Here is a 19,068-nt window from a genome sequence, read left to right on the forward strand (position 1 = left end):
CTTTGTATTTACTCCCTCCTCCTCCTCCTCCTCCCCCGTATAACCCCTCATTTTAACTAGGGGTGTGCACCGGACACTTTTCGGGTTTTGGGTCTGGATTACCTCCAGGTTTTGGACTCAAATGGGTTTTGCCAAAACCACCCTTCCGGGTTTTGGGTTCTGATTGTATGTTTTTATGCTTTAAAAAAAAAAAAATCTCAGAATTTTTTTTGCTCCTATGATGTTATTAACCTCAATAACACGTCACACCTCACAATATTGTTTTTAGGCCAAAAGGTTGCACCGAGGTAGCTGGATGACTATGATAAGCGACACAAGTGGGTGGCACAAACACTGGACTGATACGGCACACTTAGCATCACCCCTGGACTGATATGGCACACTAAGCATCACCCCTGGACTGATATGGCACACTTAGCATCACCCCTGGACTGATATGGCACACTTAATAGCACCCCTGGACTGATATGGCACACTTAGCATCACCCCTGGACTGATATGGCACACTTAATAGCACCCCTGGACTGATATGGCACACTTAGCATCACCCCTGGACTGATATGGCACACTTAGAATCACCCCTGGACTGATATGGCACACTTAATAGCACCCCTGGACTGATATGGCACACTTAATAGCACCCCTGGACTGATATGGCACACTTAATAGCACCCCTGGACTGATACAGCACACTTAGCCCTTGCAGTAAAAAAACACCTTTTTTTCTTTTCATTAAAATACATGCGGGCACCTCTGGAATTATACAGCACACATGCGGGCACCCCATGACTGATATGGGACACATGGACATGGGGGCACCCCTGGACTGATACGGCACACATGCAGGCACCCCCGGAATGATACGGGACACATGCGGGCACCCCTGGACTGATACAGGACACATGGGGGTACCCATGGAATTATACGGCACACATGCGGTCACCCCTGGACTGATACGGGGCACATGGGGGCACCCATGGAATTATATGGCACACATGCGGGCACCCCTGGAATTATATGGCACACATGTGGGCACCCCTGGAATAATATGGCACACATGGGGGCACCCATAGAATTATAGGGCACACATGCGGGCACCCCTGGAATTATATGGCACACATGTGGGCACCCCTGGACTGATATGGGACACATGGGGGCACCCGTAGAATTACACGGAATACATGCGGGCACCCCTGGACTGACATGGCACACATGCGGGCACCCCAGTACTGCAGTTCCCCCTTAGTCATTCATGCTGACTTTTTAATACTCCTCTCCGGGAGAAGCCTTCGTTTTGGGGTCGGAGCAAGACTGACATCACCAAACCCCACCCCCATGACAGACAGCCACATTTATTCGTGGGTCCGCAGATGGGGGAGGGGCTAAAATGACGCAAAATGATGCGATTTGTGTCATTGATACTTGTGTAGTTTCACGGCGCCAGTCTGTTTGAAACTTGGCAGCCTGCCAAACTCTGGGCGCGTGCCACTCTAGCTGTTCTCAGAGCAACGTTACCAGCGTAGCGTGTGCGCGTGCCGCTCCAGCTGTTCTCAGTGCTACGTTACCAGCGTAGTGTGTGCGCGTGCCGCTCTAGCTGTTCTCAGCACAGCGCTACGTTATCAGCGTAGCGTAGCGTCTAATTCCGTCTAAACTCAGCACACCGCTATCAAAGGGGGTGCCCGAAATGCAGACGCTACAATTTAGACGCTTTAGCGTCTGAATCCATATGCACTGTGCAAAACACTCTTAAACCTGTCCACAGTGGCACTAGTCGACGCGACAGCTGTCGACCTTGTAAATCCCACTATCTACGCCAACCCGAAGCGTGGGGAGCGCAGCGAGCCCCGCGAGGGGCGGCGGTACTCGTCCTACGACCTTTTCACACCCCCACTATCCACGTCGGCATGGAGTTGAGAATAGAAAGTGTGGCGAGCGCAGCGAGCCACTGTGCCCGAAGCGAGGCGAGCGGACGCGGATACCTTCACAGGTATACGCGTCCCCTCGCGGGCTTCACAGGTGTCCGCGTCCCCTTGCGGGGCTCGCTGCGCTCGCCACGCTTCAGGCTTGCCACACTTTCTATTCTCAACTCTGCGCCGACATGGATAGTGGGGGTATGAAAAGGTCGTAGGAAGTGTACCGCTGCCTCTCACGGGGCTCGCTGCGCTCGCCACGCTTCGGGCTCGCCACACTTTCTATTCTCAACTCTGCGCCGACATGGATAGTGGGGGTATGAAAAGGTCGTAGGACGCGTAACGCTGCCCCTCGCGGGGCTCGCTGCGCTCGCCACGCTTCGGGTTGCCGTGGATAGTAGGATTTACATGGTCGACAGCTGTTGCGTCGACTAGTGCCACTGTGGACAGGTTTAAATAGTGTACCCCTAGACCCAGCTAAATTTAGATGCGTTAGCGTCTAAATTTAGATGTACCCCTAGTCCCAACTAAATTCAGAGGCTTTAGCGTCTAAGTCCAGAAACCCCCCGGCTTCTTAGCGGCTAGCAGGTAGTTTAAACGTCTGCATGGGGGACACAACCCCTTCGTAGCGGCTAGCAGATAGTCGGTTTTCAGACACTTTTGCGTCTAAATTTAGCGTCTGCATGGGGGACCCCCCCTTTGGTAGCGGTGTGCTGGGGGGTGACTTTGGTGTCCACTTTTACATGCCCCCGTTGTCAGCGGTGCCTATTTCACTGTGGAACTACAAGTCCCACAGTGACCTGTCAGTGCCTGGGCTGCTGCTGCTGCCCGGCGCTACGCTGATAACGTAGCTGTCAATACGTAGCTTACAGCTAGAGCGGTACGAGCACAGTCAGGCAGAGCTAGAGCGGCACGCGCACAGTTAAACAGAGCTTCTGGCAGGCTGCCAAGTTTCAGAGACAGACTGTGCGCGCAGCGGCGCCGTGAAACTACACAAGTACCGTGTCATTTTAGCCACGCCCCCTCCCCGCGGACCCGCATAAATCGGAGTTTTATACCACGGGGAAGGGGGACCATAGGGCTGTGGCTTAATGCGGGAGACTTGCCCACCTTCCTGGGGGGCCGGGAGGGGGACCCGAATTGCAGGACCCTCCTGGCCATTCCTGAGGGTAGGCAAGTATGCCCTTAGTAGATGTACCCTGCCGCTCAGCAGTTCCCCCTTAGTGTATGTACCTTTCGTTAGTTGCTCCCCCTTGTTTGCCCCCCGACCTGCAGCCCCATATCATTCCCCCAGTGTTTGTCTCCCCCCCTGCAGCCCCCACAGCATCCCCTCTGGTGTTTTTTCCCCTCCTGCTGCAGACAGCATGGACACACATCCATGCTGTCTATCACACACAGACTGAATATGGTGCCGGAGCTGGGACTTACATAGAGATCCGGTCTCCCTGTAATCTCCCTGTATTACCCTTACTTTTACTCTACAGAACCCTTTACTACTGGATGGGCGGGATGCACTAAAATATGCAGATACATCACGGCACACATCGCCTTGTTATTAATCACATATGCACTAGATTATTAGCACAAAGGACAGCTCTTCCAATAAGAGCTGTCCATTGTGATGCTCCCCCGTCACAGGACTTCTAGGTCTGCGACTCAAGAGTCCCTCTGCAACGACGGTGGCCAGAGGCATGCTGGGAGGGATCTGTGAACGATATTACCCCTCCATGTTGCTATCTATAACCTCTCCTTATATTCTAGGCCTGGCCAACTTGTGGCTCTCCAGCTGTTTAGAAACTGCAAGTCCCAGCATGCTCTGTCAAAGTTGTGCTATTATGGAATGCTAAAAATGATGCAGGGCAAGCTGGGATGTCTAGTTCCACAACAGCTGAAGCTGAAGAGCCAGTAATTGGCCAGGCCTGCTATAGGCTATCATCTTACTCCTTAATACAAAAATAAAAAAATGAATAAAAAATAAAAATACATGCCAACCACAGGGGGCCCCTAGATAGAGGGGGGCCTAGGGGCACTGACCCCCTGTGCCCCCATTATAATCCGGTCCTGCCTATCCCTCACATATGTCCCCACATGTACCTGCCCTCCCCCGCATCTTCCTACCCCGCCAGTAAAATCCTGCAATTTGCGGGTGTATGTGGTGGGGGAGGGGCTACAATGATGCAGAAGGTGCAGTCCATATCAACCTCTTCCTGTCACTCACTGCTTTTCCCTGTTATACTCTGCCTCTCCCTGTACCCCTGCCTCTCCCAATCACCCACTGCAGTGTTGCATAATGTGAACTTGGGTTGAGGTGGAGGAGGGCTCACTAACATAGGCAAATCTAGAAATATGCTAACGTGTGGTCCCAGACTGAGTACACATAATGGATTTGGGGCATGGCCTCCTTTGAGGGGCGTGGCTTAACAGGGGCAAGTCACACACCCCCTCCCTCCCAACACTACCTCAACTCATCCACCCATCCCCATTCCTCCCCACCCGCATGAGTGCAATTCACCCTGTGGGAGCATACAGTATAAGTACACTGGGCACTGGGCAAGGCAATGTGCAAATAACACTGACTCACTGCACTTACCGGTGCCCAGAGGAGTCAGGACGGAATCTCAGGACGGGAACGAGTCTGTCAATCCCCGCCGCCACCCCCGCGTGACCCTGCAGTGCTGGCTGCTGCACACACACGCTAGCCGCAGCAGCAGCACGTGGAGGAGGGAGGAGGACAAATGGAGGGAGCCGCCCAGGGTGCTCACACTCCGCAAAGGACCAGGGAGGAGCTGCGTGCAGTTGGGCATGCGGGCAGCCCTCCCATGTTTTTGGTGAATATATATTTAAAGGTACAGAACGCCGGGCAGTCTAATGGGTGGTCTGGTGCACCCCCAGACCACCCCTTAGATTCAGAAAAGAGGAGGGGTTACACTGCGCTAAGAATCGCTGTTATCAACAATTATCAATGTAAAGAGTGCCAATAGGGTATAAAAATATCAATTTATTTTAAAACATGCATATTAGATGTATTAAAAAAAAGGGGGGGGGGGGGATCTGCAGAGGATGTTTCAATACTGTCCAGTTCATACGGTACCGTATTTGTAGATTTCACTCATTTAGTGGGCCCGTTCCTATATCGTCTCCTGGTTGCCACCTTCATAAAGCCAAGCATTTGGCAAAACGCGTTGGTGGACCAGAGGACAATCCCTATCCAGTTCTTCACCTTACCATCTCTGCACCCAGTGGATCCAGACCAGTCTCCAGACCCAGAGTCTTTTTGAGGACTAGTGGTGAACATTTGGTGTTTTTCCATACAGGGCTCACTTTAGCCCCTAACCCGGACAGAGGTGATATACCAAAAAGGAGAGTGCTACTTTCCACGGACACTCCACAAACATACCACCACTGGCAACCAGGAGACGATATAGGAACGGGCCCACTAAATGATTGAAATCTACAAATACGGTACCGTATGAACTGGACAATATTGAACCATCCTCTGCAGATTTTTCTTTTTATTCCATGCCCCCCCTATCCCCCCCTTTTTAATACATCTTATATGCATGTTTTAAAATAAATTGTTATTTTTATACCCTATTGGCACTTTTTACATTGATAATTGTTGATAACAGCAATTCTTAGCGCGGTGTAACCCCTCCTCTTTTCTGTGTTTAGAAGGGGGCTGACTAACCCCTACCTTTCACCGCAGCTTGGCTAGTTACCTCAGATCATTGCGCCCCCCCCCCTCACACCAGTCGGTAACTTGTTACCCACTATCTTTCCTACGCACCCCTTAGATTCGCCTATGCTCACCAACCACAAGTTCCAGCACTGCCTAGGATTGTTAGCTGATATATTTCATATAATTGCATATAATTACTCTCTGTAATTCTCTGTCACTTCATATTATACATCCCTATCCTCATTTTTATCTTTCATTCAAATTAGGTCAGACTTGGGACTGACCCCTTTCTGCTCTGACTGGGATTGAACCTTGAACCGTGTACATTGCAAATGGGTTCAGTAGTGGTGAAATATGGGGAGCAGCATTTGCTCTAGTACAGACTCTGGCTCCGCCCCTGATGTCCCCGCCCCTGGATCAGTGTCAGCTAGGGTGACCAACTCATCCCTTTAATTCGGGACACATTAATTACACAGGTTCTGTGGCAGTTTAAAACCAGTTGAAATGGAGTCCTGAGGTGTGGCAGTTTAAAACCAGGTGAAAGCCAGCCACAGAACCTGTGTAATTAATATGTGTCCCGGTTTAAAGGGATGAGTTGGTCACCCTATTGTCAGCGCAACAGGAAGCAGCAACCCATGCTATAAAGGGTTGGATGACCCTGGTTTCCTGTTTACATACCTCCCAACATGACCCTCTCCAGGAGGGACAGAATACTCTATTCCTGGACTTCCTTATTCATTAATGATTGCCATCACCTGTGTTGATACACCTTTCTTATCAATTAATTTGTTTAAAACAGGTGATAATAAACTTTTAAAATGAAGCCCTGTCCCCTCTCTTTTAAATGATGTCGATTCGCATCTCTTCAGGTTGGGCGTGGTACTAAATTATGTGATTTGCTTCATTTTAGCCCCTCCCCAAATGTGAATGCTGTTATTGACTGGAGGAGGGAGGGGGTGCGGGGGCTAATGCAGGGGCCCCACTAAATGCGAGAGGCTTGCCCACCCTTCCGGGGGGCCGGGAGGGTGACTCGATTTTCGGGACCCTCCAAGCCATTCCGGGAGGGTAGGTAAGTATGTTGCTGCCCCTTCTCTTTCCTGCAAATTTTCTTACATATAACATCTCCTTTTAACTCCTCCTGTTCCTCCATATAACATCTCCCTATAACTCCTCCTGTTCCTCCATATAACACCCCCCTATAACTCATCCTGTCCCTCCATATAACACCTCCCTATAACTCATCCTGTTCCTCCATATAACACCTCCCTATAACTCATCCTGGTCCTCCATATAACACCTCCCTATAACTCCACCTGTTCCTCCATATAACATCCCCTATAACTCATCCTGTTCCTCCATATAGCACCTCCCTATAACTCATCCTGTTCCGCCATATAACACCTCCCTATAACTCCTCCTGGTCCTCCATATAACATCCCCCTATAACTCATCCTGTCCCTCTATATAACACTTCCCTATAACTCCACCTGTTCCTCCATATAACACCTCCATATAACTCCTCCATATAACACCTCCCTTTAACTCCTCCTGTTCCTCCATATAACACCTCCCTATAACTCCTCCTGGTCCTCCATATAACACCTCCCTATAACTCCTCCTGTTCCTCCTTATAACACCTCCCTATAACTCCTCCTGTTCCTCCATATAACACTTCCCTATAGCTCCTCTTGGTCCTCCATATAACACCTCCTTATAACTCCTCCATATAACACCTCCCTTTAACTCCTCCTATTCCTCCATATAACACCTCCCTATAACTCCTCCTGTTCCTCCATATAACACCTCCCTATAACTCCTCCTGTCCCTCCATATAACACCTCCCTATAACTCCTCCTGTTCCTGCATATAACATCTCCCTATAACTCCTCCTGTTCCTCCATATAACACCTCCCTATAACTCCTCCTGGTCCTCCATATAACACCTACTTATAACTCCTCCAAATAACACCTCCCTTTAACTCCGCCTATTCCTCCATATAACACCTCCCTATAACTCCTCCTGTTTCTCCATAACACCTCCCTATAACTCATCCTGTTCCTCCATATAACACCTCCCTATAACTCATCCTGGTCCTCCATATAACACCTCCCTATATCTCCGCCTGTTCCTCCATATAACACCTCTCTATAAGTAAAGTATTTCTTACCCCATACATATGAATGAAGAGAGAGTGATGCAGTGGTACACAGGGACAGACAGGGCTAAAATAAACCCATCACCATCGGATGCACCCCATCAATGACTAAAAACTATTTGAACATCCGCTATCGATGTCCAAAACATCGAGCACTAGGTCCCAACCATTGATGTTTTGAGAACATTGATAGTCTATAGCCATCCCTTGTTCCTCCATACTACATCTCCCTCCAGAGGCGTAAGTTTATCCCAGTTGCCCGGAAGGCAGTCTAATGTCCCACCCACCCAGAAAAGTGTGTGTATGTATACACAGTTTAACAACACCGGTGGGTCAGGCTGATGTGATTCAACTGCCTGCAGTGTGTAGAATTATTATTCACCAGTGGGTCCAATCTTACAGGCCAACGGCAGTGGTGGATGCACTGTTACTTGCTGCACCGCACACACCGCACACACTGCACCCATAATACCCCAGGGCTATGGGAGTAATAGAGCCGTCTCCCTCCATTTCTGCTTGTTACTCTATATAACCGCTCTATAACTCACATTACTCCATATAACCCCTTCCCCAACTCATGATGTTCCTTTTCCTAAATTCTCCTTATAACCTCTACTATTACAGCAAGTATCACGTCCCTGTAAGTTTCCTGTTACTTTAAAATAGCTTCTCCTGTAACTTCTGCAGTAAAGTTTAAGAGTTACATCGCTTTACACCAGCTCATATTGCTGGACCCATCCTCATAACTTCTCCTATAACTCTATATACAGTCTTGCATCGCTTCCGCATAACAGACTCTGCCGAGCGTCTCCAGGTAGTCTGTTGTAAAGGTGGCCATATACAGTGCGATTTGGGCCCTTTTCATCTGACTCCGATGCACCGGGCTGAGAAATCAGATGAAAAGTGTCGGATCCCAAGTTTTTACCTCCGATTGTGATCCAATGCATGGGGCCCTGTGCATGGGATCCAAGCCAGAGGCCGCCAAGAACTGGCCTTATAGATTTATTGAATCTGTCGGCTTTCACATACGATAAGCGATATGGTCATTAGGTTGACATGCATTGGGTTGACCACTGGAGGCTTTAGTTTGACACCTAAAATGGTCAACATAGCTAGGGTGAGAAGGTCTACACAAGCATTTTTCCAATAGTACATACCATGCTTAAACCCTTGAGTGGTGAGTTTTGCTGGGGCAGGACAAACCTACCAGGGCAGGTTTGTCCTGCCCCAGCAAAACTCACTACAGAGCTGTGGGCAACCCCCGTCACTCCCCCTTGCTCCCCCTCCCCCTGCTCCGGGATCGCGATCCGGAGCTCCCAGGTCTTCCACCGCCGCAGCCTTAGTTCATAATAGGTGGCAGGCTCGGGGATGTTCTGGCAGCTCGGGAGGACTCGGGCGCCCGAACTCCCTAGTCCCCCCGAGCCGCGCAGAACATCCCCGAGCCTACCACCTACCTATACAACTAATGGCGGCGGGGACAGGGGAGCTTCGGCCGGAGAGGTGAGGCTGAGCGATGGGAGGGGAGGTGGGGGGTGCCCGGACAGGTGATGCGCCAGTGGTGCACACCTGGACACCACTGGCGCACACCTTCTTAGTGGTATGCCCGGAAATTTTCTGGGACAGCCCGCTGCGGCGGCGCAGCTGAGCCGGAAAATTTCCGGGCATACCACTCAAGGGTTAAGGCCCCTACAGTTGACTAGGATTTCCCTGGCAGCTTCCCGGGAGGGCTAACATACGATTTGGCACTTGATGTGCCATTTTTTATGTGTGATAACTCCCAGGGAGCTGCAGGTGGAGAGACGCTGAGAGCCAGGCGGGGGGGACGCTGAGAGCTGGGCGGAGGGAGCTGGGAGCCGGGCGTAGGGAGAATACAAAAAGCACATACGAATGAATAGGCAGCCACTGATTGGCTGAGAGAGCTCGCTCAGCCAATCAGTGGCCGCCTATTCATTTGCATGTTTTTTCTTTTAATTCGCCCACCGCCTGGCTCCCCCCGCCCGGCTCTTGGGGCCCCCAGCAAAACTCTGGATTGAATCGGCATCAAATGCGGCTAAAAATTTTTCAATTTGATTCAGATTGCATTCCAATTTGAAATAGAAAAATAGACAAAACCCTGTGCATACCTACGGTTTGATTTAAATTCGATTTGGCCTATTCGACCTGTTCAGCAGTTTTTGATACTTCTTTTTGATTTTCACTATTTTTCATTGGTTTTGCTATTCTATTTCAATTCGATCTCAGGGTGTTCCTGATCCTTCAGGCAGGAGATTGAGATCTGGATTGAATTGAATGCTGCAGTGAACACAGGGCCGGCGCTACCCACTCAGCAGCTCCTGCAAAGCAGGGAGGCGCCATGCTGAAAAGGTGCTGGCTCCCTCCCTGCTCTGCTAGAGCTGCCTCAGCCCTCACTGTCATTGCCTCCTGCACGCCGCCCGCAGCGCCTGTTTGATAGCAGGTGGCAGTATGGAGAGGCTGAGCAGCTCCCTGCACCGCGCACACGCTGTCCTCCTCCTGCGACGTGCCCCCTCTTCCTCACGGACACATGCGCTGAGGCATGTAGCGCTGTCTGTGAATGCCTGTATGACATGTCATGTCCGGATCCACCCCCTACCCCTTGCTCCCTGCGCCAGCTGTCAATCAAATGACGAACAGGCAGCAGCGCCACCTCCCCTTCATTCCCTCTTCTCAGTGTGCTGTGGCAGTGCCAGTGCCACTGCCAGTACTCAACACTCCGCCCCCTCTATCTCCTCCCCTCTTTTTGTACTGCTTTCGGATCGCATTGCACACACATTGCATACATGCCATGCAATGCGATCTAGCCCATAACGTGTGCGATTCTCGCAGCGTGTATGGGCACCTTTAGTGCCTGCAACATTTTGCGGACACAGCACTGAGATGGTGTATGCATACATGTACATACACCCGAGATCCTCCATAGGATTGCATGTTGCATATACTCCCACAATCGGGCTGCAGCTTGTTGCAATGGCAATGTGAAAGGGCGCAAAATGTATGGTTTGCAGGAGGGCGCCGGACACCCTAGCACCGGCCCTGAGTGAACACATTAGGTTTTCACTACACGGGAGCACGCATTGGGATCGAATCTGCACCGAATGCTAATAAAAACATTTGATGTGCATTAGATTTCTATTCTATTTTTTGCTTATAGAAGACAAATGGAATAGAAAAATAGAGCATATCTCACCGGATGGACCCTCTATAAGACACTATTTTAAGGATGTTTTATTGTATTCTTTTCATATTGCAGTATATTTATTATTCTTGATTTGTTTTGGTTTATCCATTTTAATTTATTCCTTGCTTAAGAGATTTTCCAGCATTGGGTTGGGTTATTTTTGTCTTTTTTTGTCTTTATAAGTAAAGCATTAAGATCCCATACTGTGTGATTCATATACAGTAGTATATCCCATTTTCAAGTATACGATTGACTTACAACTGATATACAGGATCGGATTGTTCTCGGAACTCTGGCTGTTATATTGCTGCAAGGGCTATTGGGAACCCTTTATGGTTGTGATACTACTGCCCCCCAACAGTAACTCTTCTTTTGGTGAGTGCAAGTTTCCATAACTACTACTGGCAAAATGGACTTTATTAATCAGTCCAAATTCTGCATCTGTAAAGGCCTTTATGAAAACCAATACACTGGATTGTTTGTGGAGTGGTGTCCTACAGCTTGATCTAAACTGGTGATAAGAACCGGTGTACAAGGTCTGCCTAGTAAAGGCCTTGGTAGGTTTTGGTCTACACATCTTGTTTGATGGACCAATGTAGATGTTCAGCCAAGTTTTCCCTGTAGAAACTCTACAATCTCTGTTTTTGTGTTCTATCTGCAGGAAGATGTCGTGGTCCTGCAATGCAGCGCTACAATCCGCAAAGAGAACCTTAAGATGTGCATGGGAGCAGAAGGCTTTGGGAACCGCCTCTGTTTCCTGGAATCAACATCCAATGCTCAGGTTTGAAATGAACCTCTTACTGCCCTTATTTCGGTACTTGTTTCCTAGAACGGCCACAATCGTGAGTGATCGTGGCTCTTAATTAAGGGACACGATCCTCACGATGTGGCCGATTTTTTACAATTTTTTCACTTTGAATGACAAAAATCGGGTCAATCGGTCGGTCGCGACCAATTAAAATCGGCCGCGATGCGACCGACCGATTCACCCGATTTTTACATAGACTTCAATGTTAAAAAATCTTTTAACATTGAAATCGGGAGGATCGCGTTGGTCTTGTGCCATTATAATGGCACAAGATTAGATGGACTTGATTAAGTCCATCTCACATAGGGAAAAATGATAAAAAAGGTGAAATGGGCTAATATGACCCATTTCACATTTTTTATGTGCCCGCCATGACCCCACGATAGACGTCAACCCGAAGCGTGGCGAGCGCAGCGAGCCCACGAGGGGCGGCGTTACGCGTCCTCCGACCTTTTCATTCCCCTACTATCCACGTCGGCGTGGAGTTGAGAATATATAGTGTGGCGAGCGCAGCGAGCCACCGAGCCCGAAGCGTGGCGAGCGCAGCGAGCCCCGCGAGGGGACGCGTATACCTGTGAAGTTATACGCGTCCCCTCGCGGGGCTCGCTGCGCTCGCCACGCTTTGGGCTCGGTGGCTCGCTGCGCTCGCCACACTATATATTCTCAACTCCACGCCGACGTGGATAGTAGGGGAATGAAAAGGTCGGAGGACGCGCACCGCCGCCCCTCGCGGGCTCGCTGCGCTCGCCACGCTTCGGGTTGACGTCTATCGTGGGGTCTAGCCCACTTAGTAACATTTGGGGGGGCAATTGAAAAAAATAGGGGAAAAAAAAAATCGGGTGAAAAATCGGTCGATCGGATCGGTCGCATCGCATGCGACCAAATCACATGCGATGCGATCGATCCTGTTTTTCTATCTTACGACCACAACGATCTAAATCGTTGTGGCCGTGCTAGGAAACAAGTACCCTTATTTCTTCTTCCTATCTTCGGTGAGTCTCATCCTACACATCTCTCTAACGCACGTTTCCTATTCTAGAATGTGCCTCCAGACCTGGCCATCTGCTGCTTTATTCTGGAGCAGTCTCTGTCAGTTCGAGCTCTTCAGGAAATGTTGGCAAACACAGTGGAGATGGGAAGCGAGGTACGGTACAGTATGCTCCATTCTTCTACCAGCCTTGTACACAACATACACACACTCAGGGGCGGATTGGGGATCGAATTTCTGGAAGTGGCCACACGCAGACGGCAAAAAATCTAAAATGGGCGGAGACAGCATAGCAGCAGGCGGGAGTACTACATCACTAGAGACATCAGCAACAGGCAAGGTTAAAGCATCAGCCGGTGTAGCTGGGGGTAGGGTGCCATTCTGCATGGTGCAGCATGGCCCTACTGTGATATAATAGAAATAGACTGGGCTGCACAGTCTATTTCTACTTGCGATAATGACGGGGCAAGGCCGAGCATAGGTATCGCAATCCCCAATTTTTTTCCTCACTTTCCTTATGATTTTGACTATACATATACAGATAGTGGTAGTTGCTCAAATTAGTTCAGTAAAACATTTCAGGTGCATGCAAGGGAGGGGTTAAAACTTAGTAAGTAACAAGACATTGGTTCCCCTGGCACACTGAATAGTTTTAGCAACCAATCTTGAACACTAATTCAGAGATATTGGATATCCCCAATTTTTTTCCTCACTTTCCTTATGATTTTGACTATATGTAAGCAAAAATGCAGGGCGTGGGGAAGGTGCGTTGATACATATTAGTACCAATTCAATTCATGTTACACCACACACTGTGCCAGGTTGAGTCCCTTAAGGCCCCTATACACTATGCGATTTGGGCCCAATTTCACCCGATGCCGGTGGATCGGGCCATGATCAGATCACATGATCTGAGCCGGGCTGGGGGCTGCAGAGAGCCAGGCGTACAGAGCTGGGCGGTGGGCAAATAAAAAAAAAAAAAATAGACAGCTGCTGATTGGCTGTATTTTTGTATGTATTTTTTAAAATTCTCCTGCAGACGCCCCGGAAGTTACATGTGATAAATCGCATGCAATTTATCCCACATAAAAAATGGCACCTAATCATATGTGAGCCCGCTCAGGGTGCTGCCGGACAAGTTGGCCTAATTTATGGGGGCCTTTAGACACTGCACCAGGATTATACACACTGTAATGCCCATTACACATTGTCACACATGGCAATGCCCATTACATAATATGCCACACACCATAATGCCTATATATATTATACAACACACCGTAATGCCTATTGCATATTATGCCACACACTATAATGCCAATTACATATTATGCCACACTCCGTAATGCCTATTAAGTATTATGCCACATAACTGCCACTTACCTACATGCTCGTTGACAGGAGTTACATGCTTGTTGTCAGGGGTTTCTTGATCAATGCTAATTTCCAGCTGAAAAATCTCATTGCCTACGTGTTACATGCTCCTTGCCAGGGGTTACATCTCTTTGCCTGGGGGTTTCATGCTCATTGCCATGGGGGTGTTTAAATGCTTGCTGCCAGGGAGTTACATGCTCCTTACCATAGTTTTCATGCTTGTTGGCAAGGGGGTTTACATGCTTATTGGCCAGGGGGAGTTGCTTGTTTCCCAGGGGGAGTTACTTGCTCGTTGCCCAGGGGTAGTTACTTACTTGTTGCCCAGGGAGAGTTATATGCTCGTTGCCCAGGGGGAGCTAATTGCTTGTTGCCCAGAATGCGCAATGCACGCAGGCCCAGTGATCCCAGAATCCGCACTTCTGGGTTTTGCAGGAACACCTCTAGGGTCTGTCTCCAAACCAGGGATGCCCATCTTTGGAGGTATGCAGGGTCTCTGTATGGGGACAGCTTTTTTTTATATAAAAAAAAAAAAAAGGCACCAAACCGCCGGATCCAGCAGCCTCTCGTTTGGGTGGCCTCCTGGGAAACTTACCAATGAGATTGATGACCAATCCGCCAATGCACACACTTCTGTCTACTGTCTACTGCTTGTGTTTGCCCTTACTTTTGTTGCCTAGTTTTGTAATAGCGTGACCAGAATATCTGCTAATGTTATATCCTTTGCTGCTGGGAACTTTTTATGAAGTTACTGTACACATGTGTTGGAACTAAATGGCATCTTCTTTTTCCAGATTTAAAGAAACTTTTCTCTTCCTAATCAATGTTTTGGAGATTTTTGCCCAATGCCTAGGTTGTGGTTTCCAGATGCTTGTTTTCTCTTTAATAATATTTCCATTTATTCTGAGGAAAGCAATATGAATTCTTACAAGTCTTTTGATTAAACTGCACAGCAGAACAGTAAGGTTGATGTTTCAAGCAGTGAAAATAGTGGAGAAGTGAACCAGTGGAGAATCTGCCCATAGCAACCAATTAGCTTCCCCTATCATTTTATAACATGTACTCGATAAATTTTATCTCAAAGCTGATTGGTTTCTATAGACAACGTCTCCACTGGTCCACTTCTCCACTGTATACTGTACATCAACCCCTGTATCTTGTTGGTTGATATTTTAGTAACATAAAATATGTTCTCACCTGCAGTATTTGTTCTGTATTTGGGTTTTGTCTGTCCCTCATGTCTTGGTACTGTAGCTATGGTTAAGCTGTCTGTTGTCAACCATTTGGGCTCTATGTCTAAAAGTAATAGACCTTTTATCCCTATTTTTAGCAAAAGAAATAGGTTTATACTATACCAGAGCTGGATTAAGCCTTCGGGGGCCCCGGGTCACTTTAGACAGGGGGGCCCCCTCCCACTTGTCATTACTGGCCACAAACTGGAGCATATTACACTGTCAAAACACGTTAAGGAAGTATAAACTTGGTCAATGGGTAACTGCAGCGGGGGGATTAATATATATATATCCAATCCTGCCAGCACTATCAGGAATATATCATCAGCTTGCCCCCGGTGCCATAAAACTCGTGAATACAGCAATCCAAGTCCAAATGGACAAAAAAGCACTCGGGAGACGGTTTACTGCAAACAAATATATTGGGAACGTTTCAGGCTATTAAACCCGTCCTCAGCGCAATCCTACAGCACAGAACATACATACATGACACATATTTATACTCACAGTCTCCCCGGCTCTCTCCACGCCGCTGAGCCCACGGAGCCGGAGAATTCTTTATAAAAAAAAACAACCCAACGCGTTTCGCCAAAACGACTTCATCAGCGGCAGATCTTGTAATGAGGTCTGTACATCGGAACGTGTGTTTTTAAACAATAAGTGCTTAGAATCAATTTTGGGAGTCAAAGTGCTGATGGAAATATATTTATATAATATATCACCTCAATATAGAGCAAATCAACCTCCTCATCCACTAACTCTGAACTGCATTTAACACTGGTTATCTGGGGGGATAAAGTTTTTTAACATGTATTATCAGCGCACATAATGTACGCGACATGCATTCTGCCGATTGAAGCTCGGCGCGGCTCTCCCCTTTAATTCCCCCAGCCGCTTATGGCTCGGGCGATGTATGTCTGGCTGTCAGGCATACATCGCCTGATAACTGCCCAGACCACTTCTTCATACCAGAGCTAGAATTGTCCTATTCCTACTGCAGGGACAGCACTAATCCTGCTGCTGGCTCTGGGCTGCGCTCGAGATCTCATGAAATTAGTGAGATCTTGCGCATGCCTATTACAGCCGGCTGCGGGGGAGAGTTTTCTTTTTTACAGTGCGCATGCGCAGTGCTGCCAGAGTTGCCGATAAGGAGAGCCGTGGACACAGGACATACATTAAGCTGTATCAGGTGCCCGCTTCTCCTCGTTATGCAGGAGAAGCAGAACTCGTTATTTTCAAAACGTTATGGCAATATTAAAACATTTGCCCCTATGGCCCAAAAAAGCTAAAACATTTTATATATGGCTTGTAGAGCCCAAAGAATTTCACTACAACCATTTAAGTAATTGGCCTACCCAATGGGTTTCAAGAATGACACAGAAAATCTACCTAGAGGCCGTCAGTTGCAGTCTTGTTTAGACTCTGCAGTGCAGGATAGAAAATGTTTTGTGGTCAGTCCCATCCAAAATGTCTCCGTTTGTCAGACTCAATATGGCTGCCTTGCAGATATCTCTTTGACATAATATTTTCTGTGTTTTGTTTTGGCTTTCTCTTTCTCGTCTTCGTGCTAGGTGCCCAATTTGGATAAATGGGTATGTTTTGTGGCCTTGCTCTGCTCCCTCTTGTGACTTCCCATCCCTTCTTCTCTTGCTGGAACCACATCATTTCCCAACTTTCACAAGCCATTGTCAAATAAGGAACTTTGTCGCTTTCTCTGTTCGTTCATTGAAAATTCCCTACTCATTGGCACTAGCACTCCACTCTTGCCTCCAACCTCAGTAATGCATTGTATCCAGTCTGCTTCCTTCTCGATTCACAATGACACCAGAATTAACGATGGGACAAATCCTTAGAAGGGATTCTGTGACCATGACACATTGCTGAAATTCTCCTACACTCCTCGTCTTTCAAGTCAACTGTCTTAAAATCCCTCTGAAAATAGACAGTCCCTTATCATATGGTTCTCCGTAGCACATTCTAACTCCAGCCTTGAATTTCAGTTAAATATTAGTGGTGCATATCATTTATTTGTCATCTTAAGTGGCAGATGCACATGGTGCTGTGTCAGATGGAAGATTACGAAAATGCTTGCCTATCTAAATCCGGTAGTGGCATCTTTGACCCCGTACTAGAAACTGAGATACTGTAAAGTCCTAGTCATTATCAGAACACTACATTATCTCTGAAACCAACTAGCTAAATGAGTACAACCCTGACTGTATAACTACAATATATTATTGATAGTATTATTATTATCTATTATTTATATGACTTGGGCTTCTCTTGAGAAATATTGGTCACACCCAAAAAAACATCGGGACATCCACTTAAATGGGCAGCACAGCATGTGATGAGGGCCTTGTAATCCCCAATGGGGTCCGGTCTTGCACTCTGGTACCAGGGCCCGAAACAAGATTTTTGACCAAATTTCATAAAAGTTCCTCTTTAAAGATGTGTCCATTCTGAGAGTTCTGGTCCAGAGGATTAGGACGTAATCTCCTCCTTTTCTTTAGTCTTGAACTATCCAGTACATGATGTGGTTCCAGCAGTGATGTCCCCGCACTCCCTATCCGCTGGCCTCGTTGTTTTGCAGCCTGTGTGCAGAAGTCCTTCCTATTTTGTTCTTTTCTCTTGACCTTATATCTTACCAACACTAGACCTTCTTCCCACCATTGACTCTCTCTTTTTATTTATTTATTTACAATTCCTTCTATTTCCTTTCTCCACCGCATGGTACAAACCAAACCTCCTTTCTAACAGGTGTTTACCAGGTGACTGAAGATTTGGGAAATGCAACCCGAGGAATCCTTGGAGTTACCGCAGCTTGCTTGGGGAGGAGGGAGGGGGGGGGGGAGCTGCGGAAATCTTGAGCCCTCCTAATGAATTGTTAATTGGATGGTAGCACTCTTCATTGTTCGATGAACCAATAGAAGCAATTAGCTTCCAGTAGTAAATTCTTTGTTGGTGAATGGAAGAACATGTCTTTGATCATCTCATGACAGAGAACAGTGAGGATTGCTCCACCTGTATGTTTGGGTTAGTTCATCCCTGAGATGGACATAAATTCTGGTAACCCACAACATATTTTGAATTGCATGTAAGCGTTGTGAGTAGATGTGACCTTGTAACCTCACAGCAGAAGATTAGACCTTCTAGATAACAAGATATGTAATAGAACATCATAAACCTATCCAGCATTTTCTAAGATAGTAAATGGGTCTTGGTGGCCATTCCAATAACAGGCAATTGGATGAGGTGGACATTCTAGTAGGCGTATTGCACCCTGATTTTTTATTCTCTCTTCCACGTTTCCAGTCTTCTCAAGGTGGGGGACACCGAACATTACTCTATGGTCACGCCATCCTCTTGAGACACTGCCACAGTCATATGGTAAGGACTGACTGTATATTCTTTTAAGTATTTTAACTTGTAGTTTCGGAGAACGTGAACTGAGGTAACACTATACATGCATAACCTATTGGTTCATTCTGAATGACCCAATCTTATTAGATAGCTTAAAACAGAAAAATCAAGTTACCCAAAACAATGCACTGCGGCCCCTACCCACCCATTCATGGAACTACAGTACATAAAAAAAATCACCACTTACCACTCCTGCTCCCATAACTTCCCCCGGGACGCAGTCAATATGCCGGTGTTCAGTATACGGAAGCCAGCATTCCAATTGCCTTCAGAAGACCGGTGCTGGAACATCGAAAACATCAGGA

General features: G+C 47.7%; 1 protein-coding gene across 13 annotated transcripts in view; it reads left to right on the top strand.

Annotated features, from left to right (window-relative positions):
- Positions 1–19,068, top strand: part of RYR1 (ryanodine receptor 1) — a 166,375-nt gene that overhangs the window by 28,135 nt on the left and 119,172 nt on the right. For 9 of the 13 annotated variants that reach the window (XM_083159885.1, XM_083159890.1, XM_083159891.1 and 6 more), the window contains exons 2-5: positions 11,603–11,722; positions 12,789–12,893; positions 16,912–16,932; positions 18,656–18,730. In XM_083159885.1, coding sequence (XP_083016011.1) covers positions 11,603–11,722; positions 12,789–12,893; positions 16,912–16,932; positions 18,656–18,730 — 321 coding nt within the window. The remainder of the gene's footprint in view (positions 1–11,602; positions 11,723–12,788; positions 12,894–16,911; positions 16,933–18,655; positions 18,731–19,068) is intronic. The other 4 variants (XM_083159889.1, XM_083159894.1, XM_083159897.1 and 1 more) reach the window with 1 other exon arrangement.

This window comes from Crinia signifera, chromosome 9 (genome assembly GCF_055691185.1).
Source record: "Crinia signifera chromosome 9, ASM5569118v1, whole genome shotgun sequence".
NCBI lineage: Eukaryota > Metazoa > Chordata > Amphibia > Anura > Myobatrachidae > Crinia > Crinia signifera.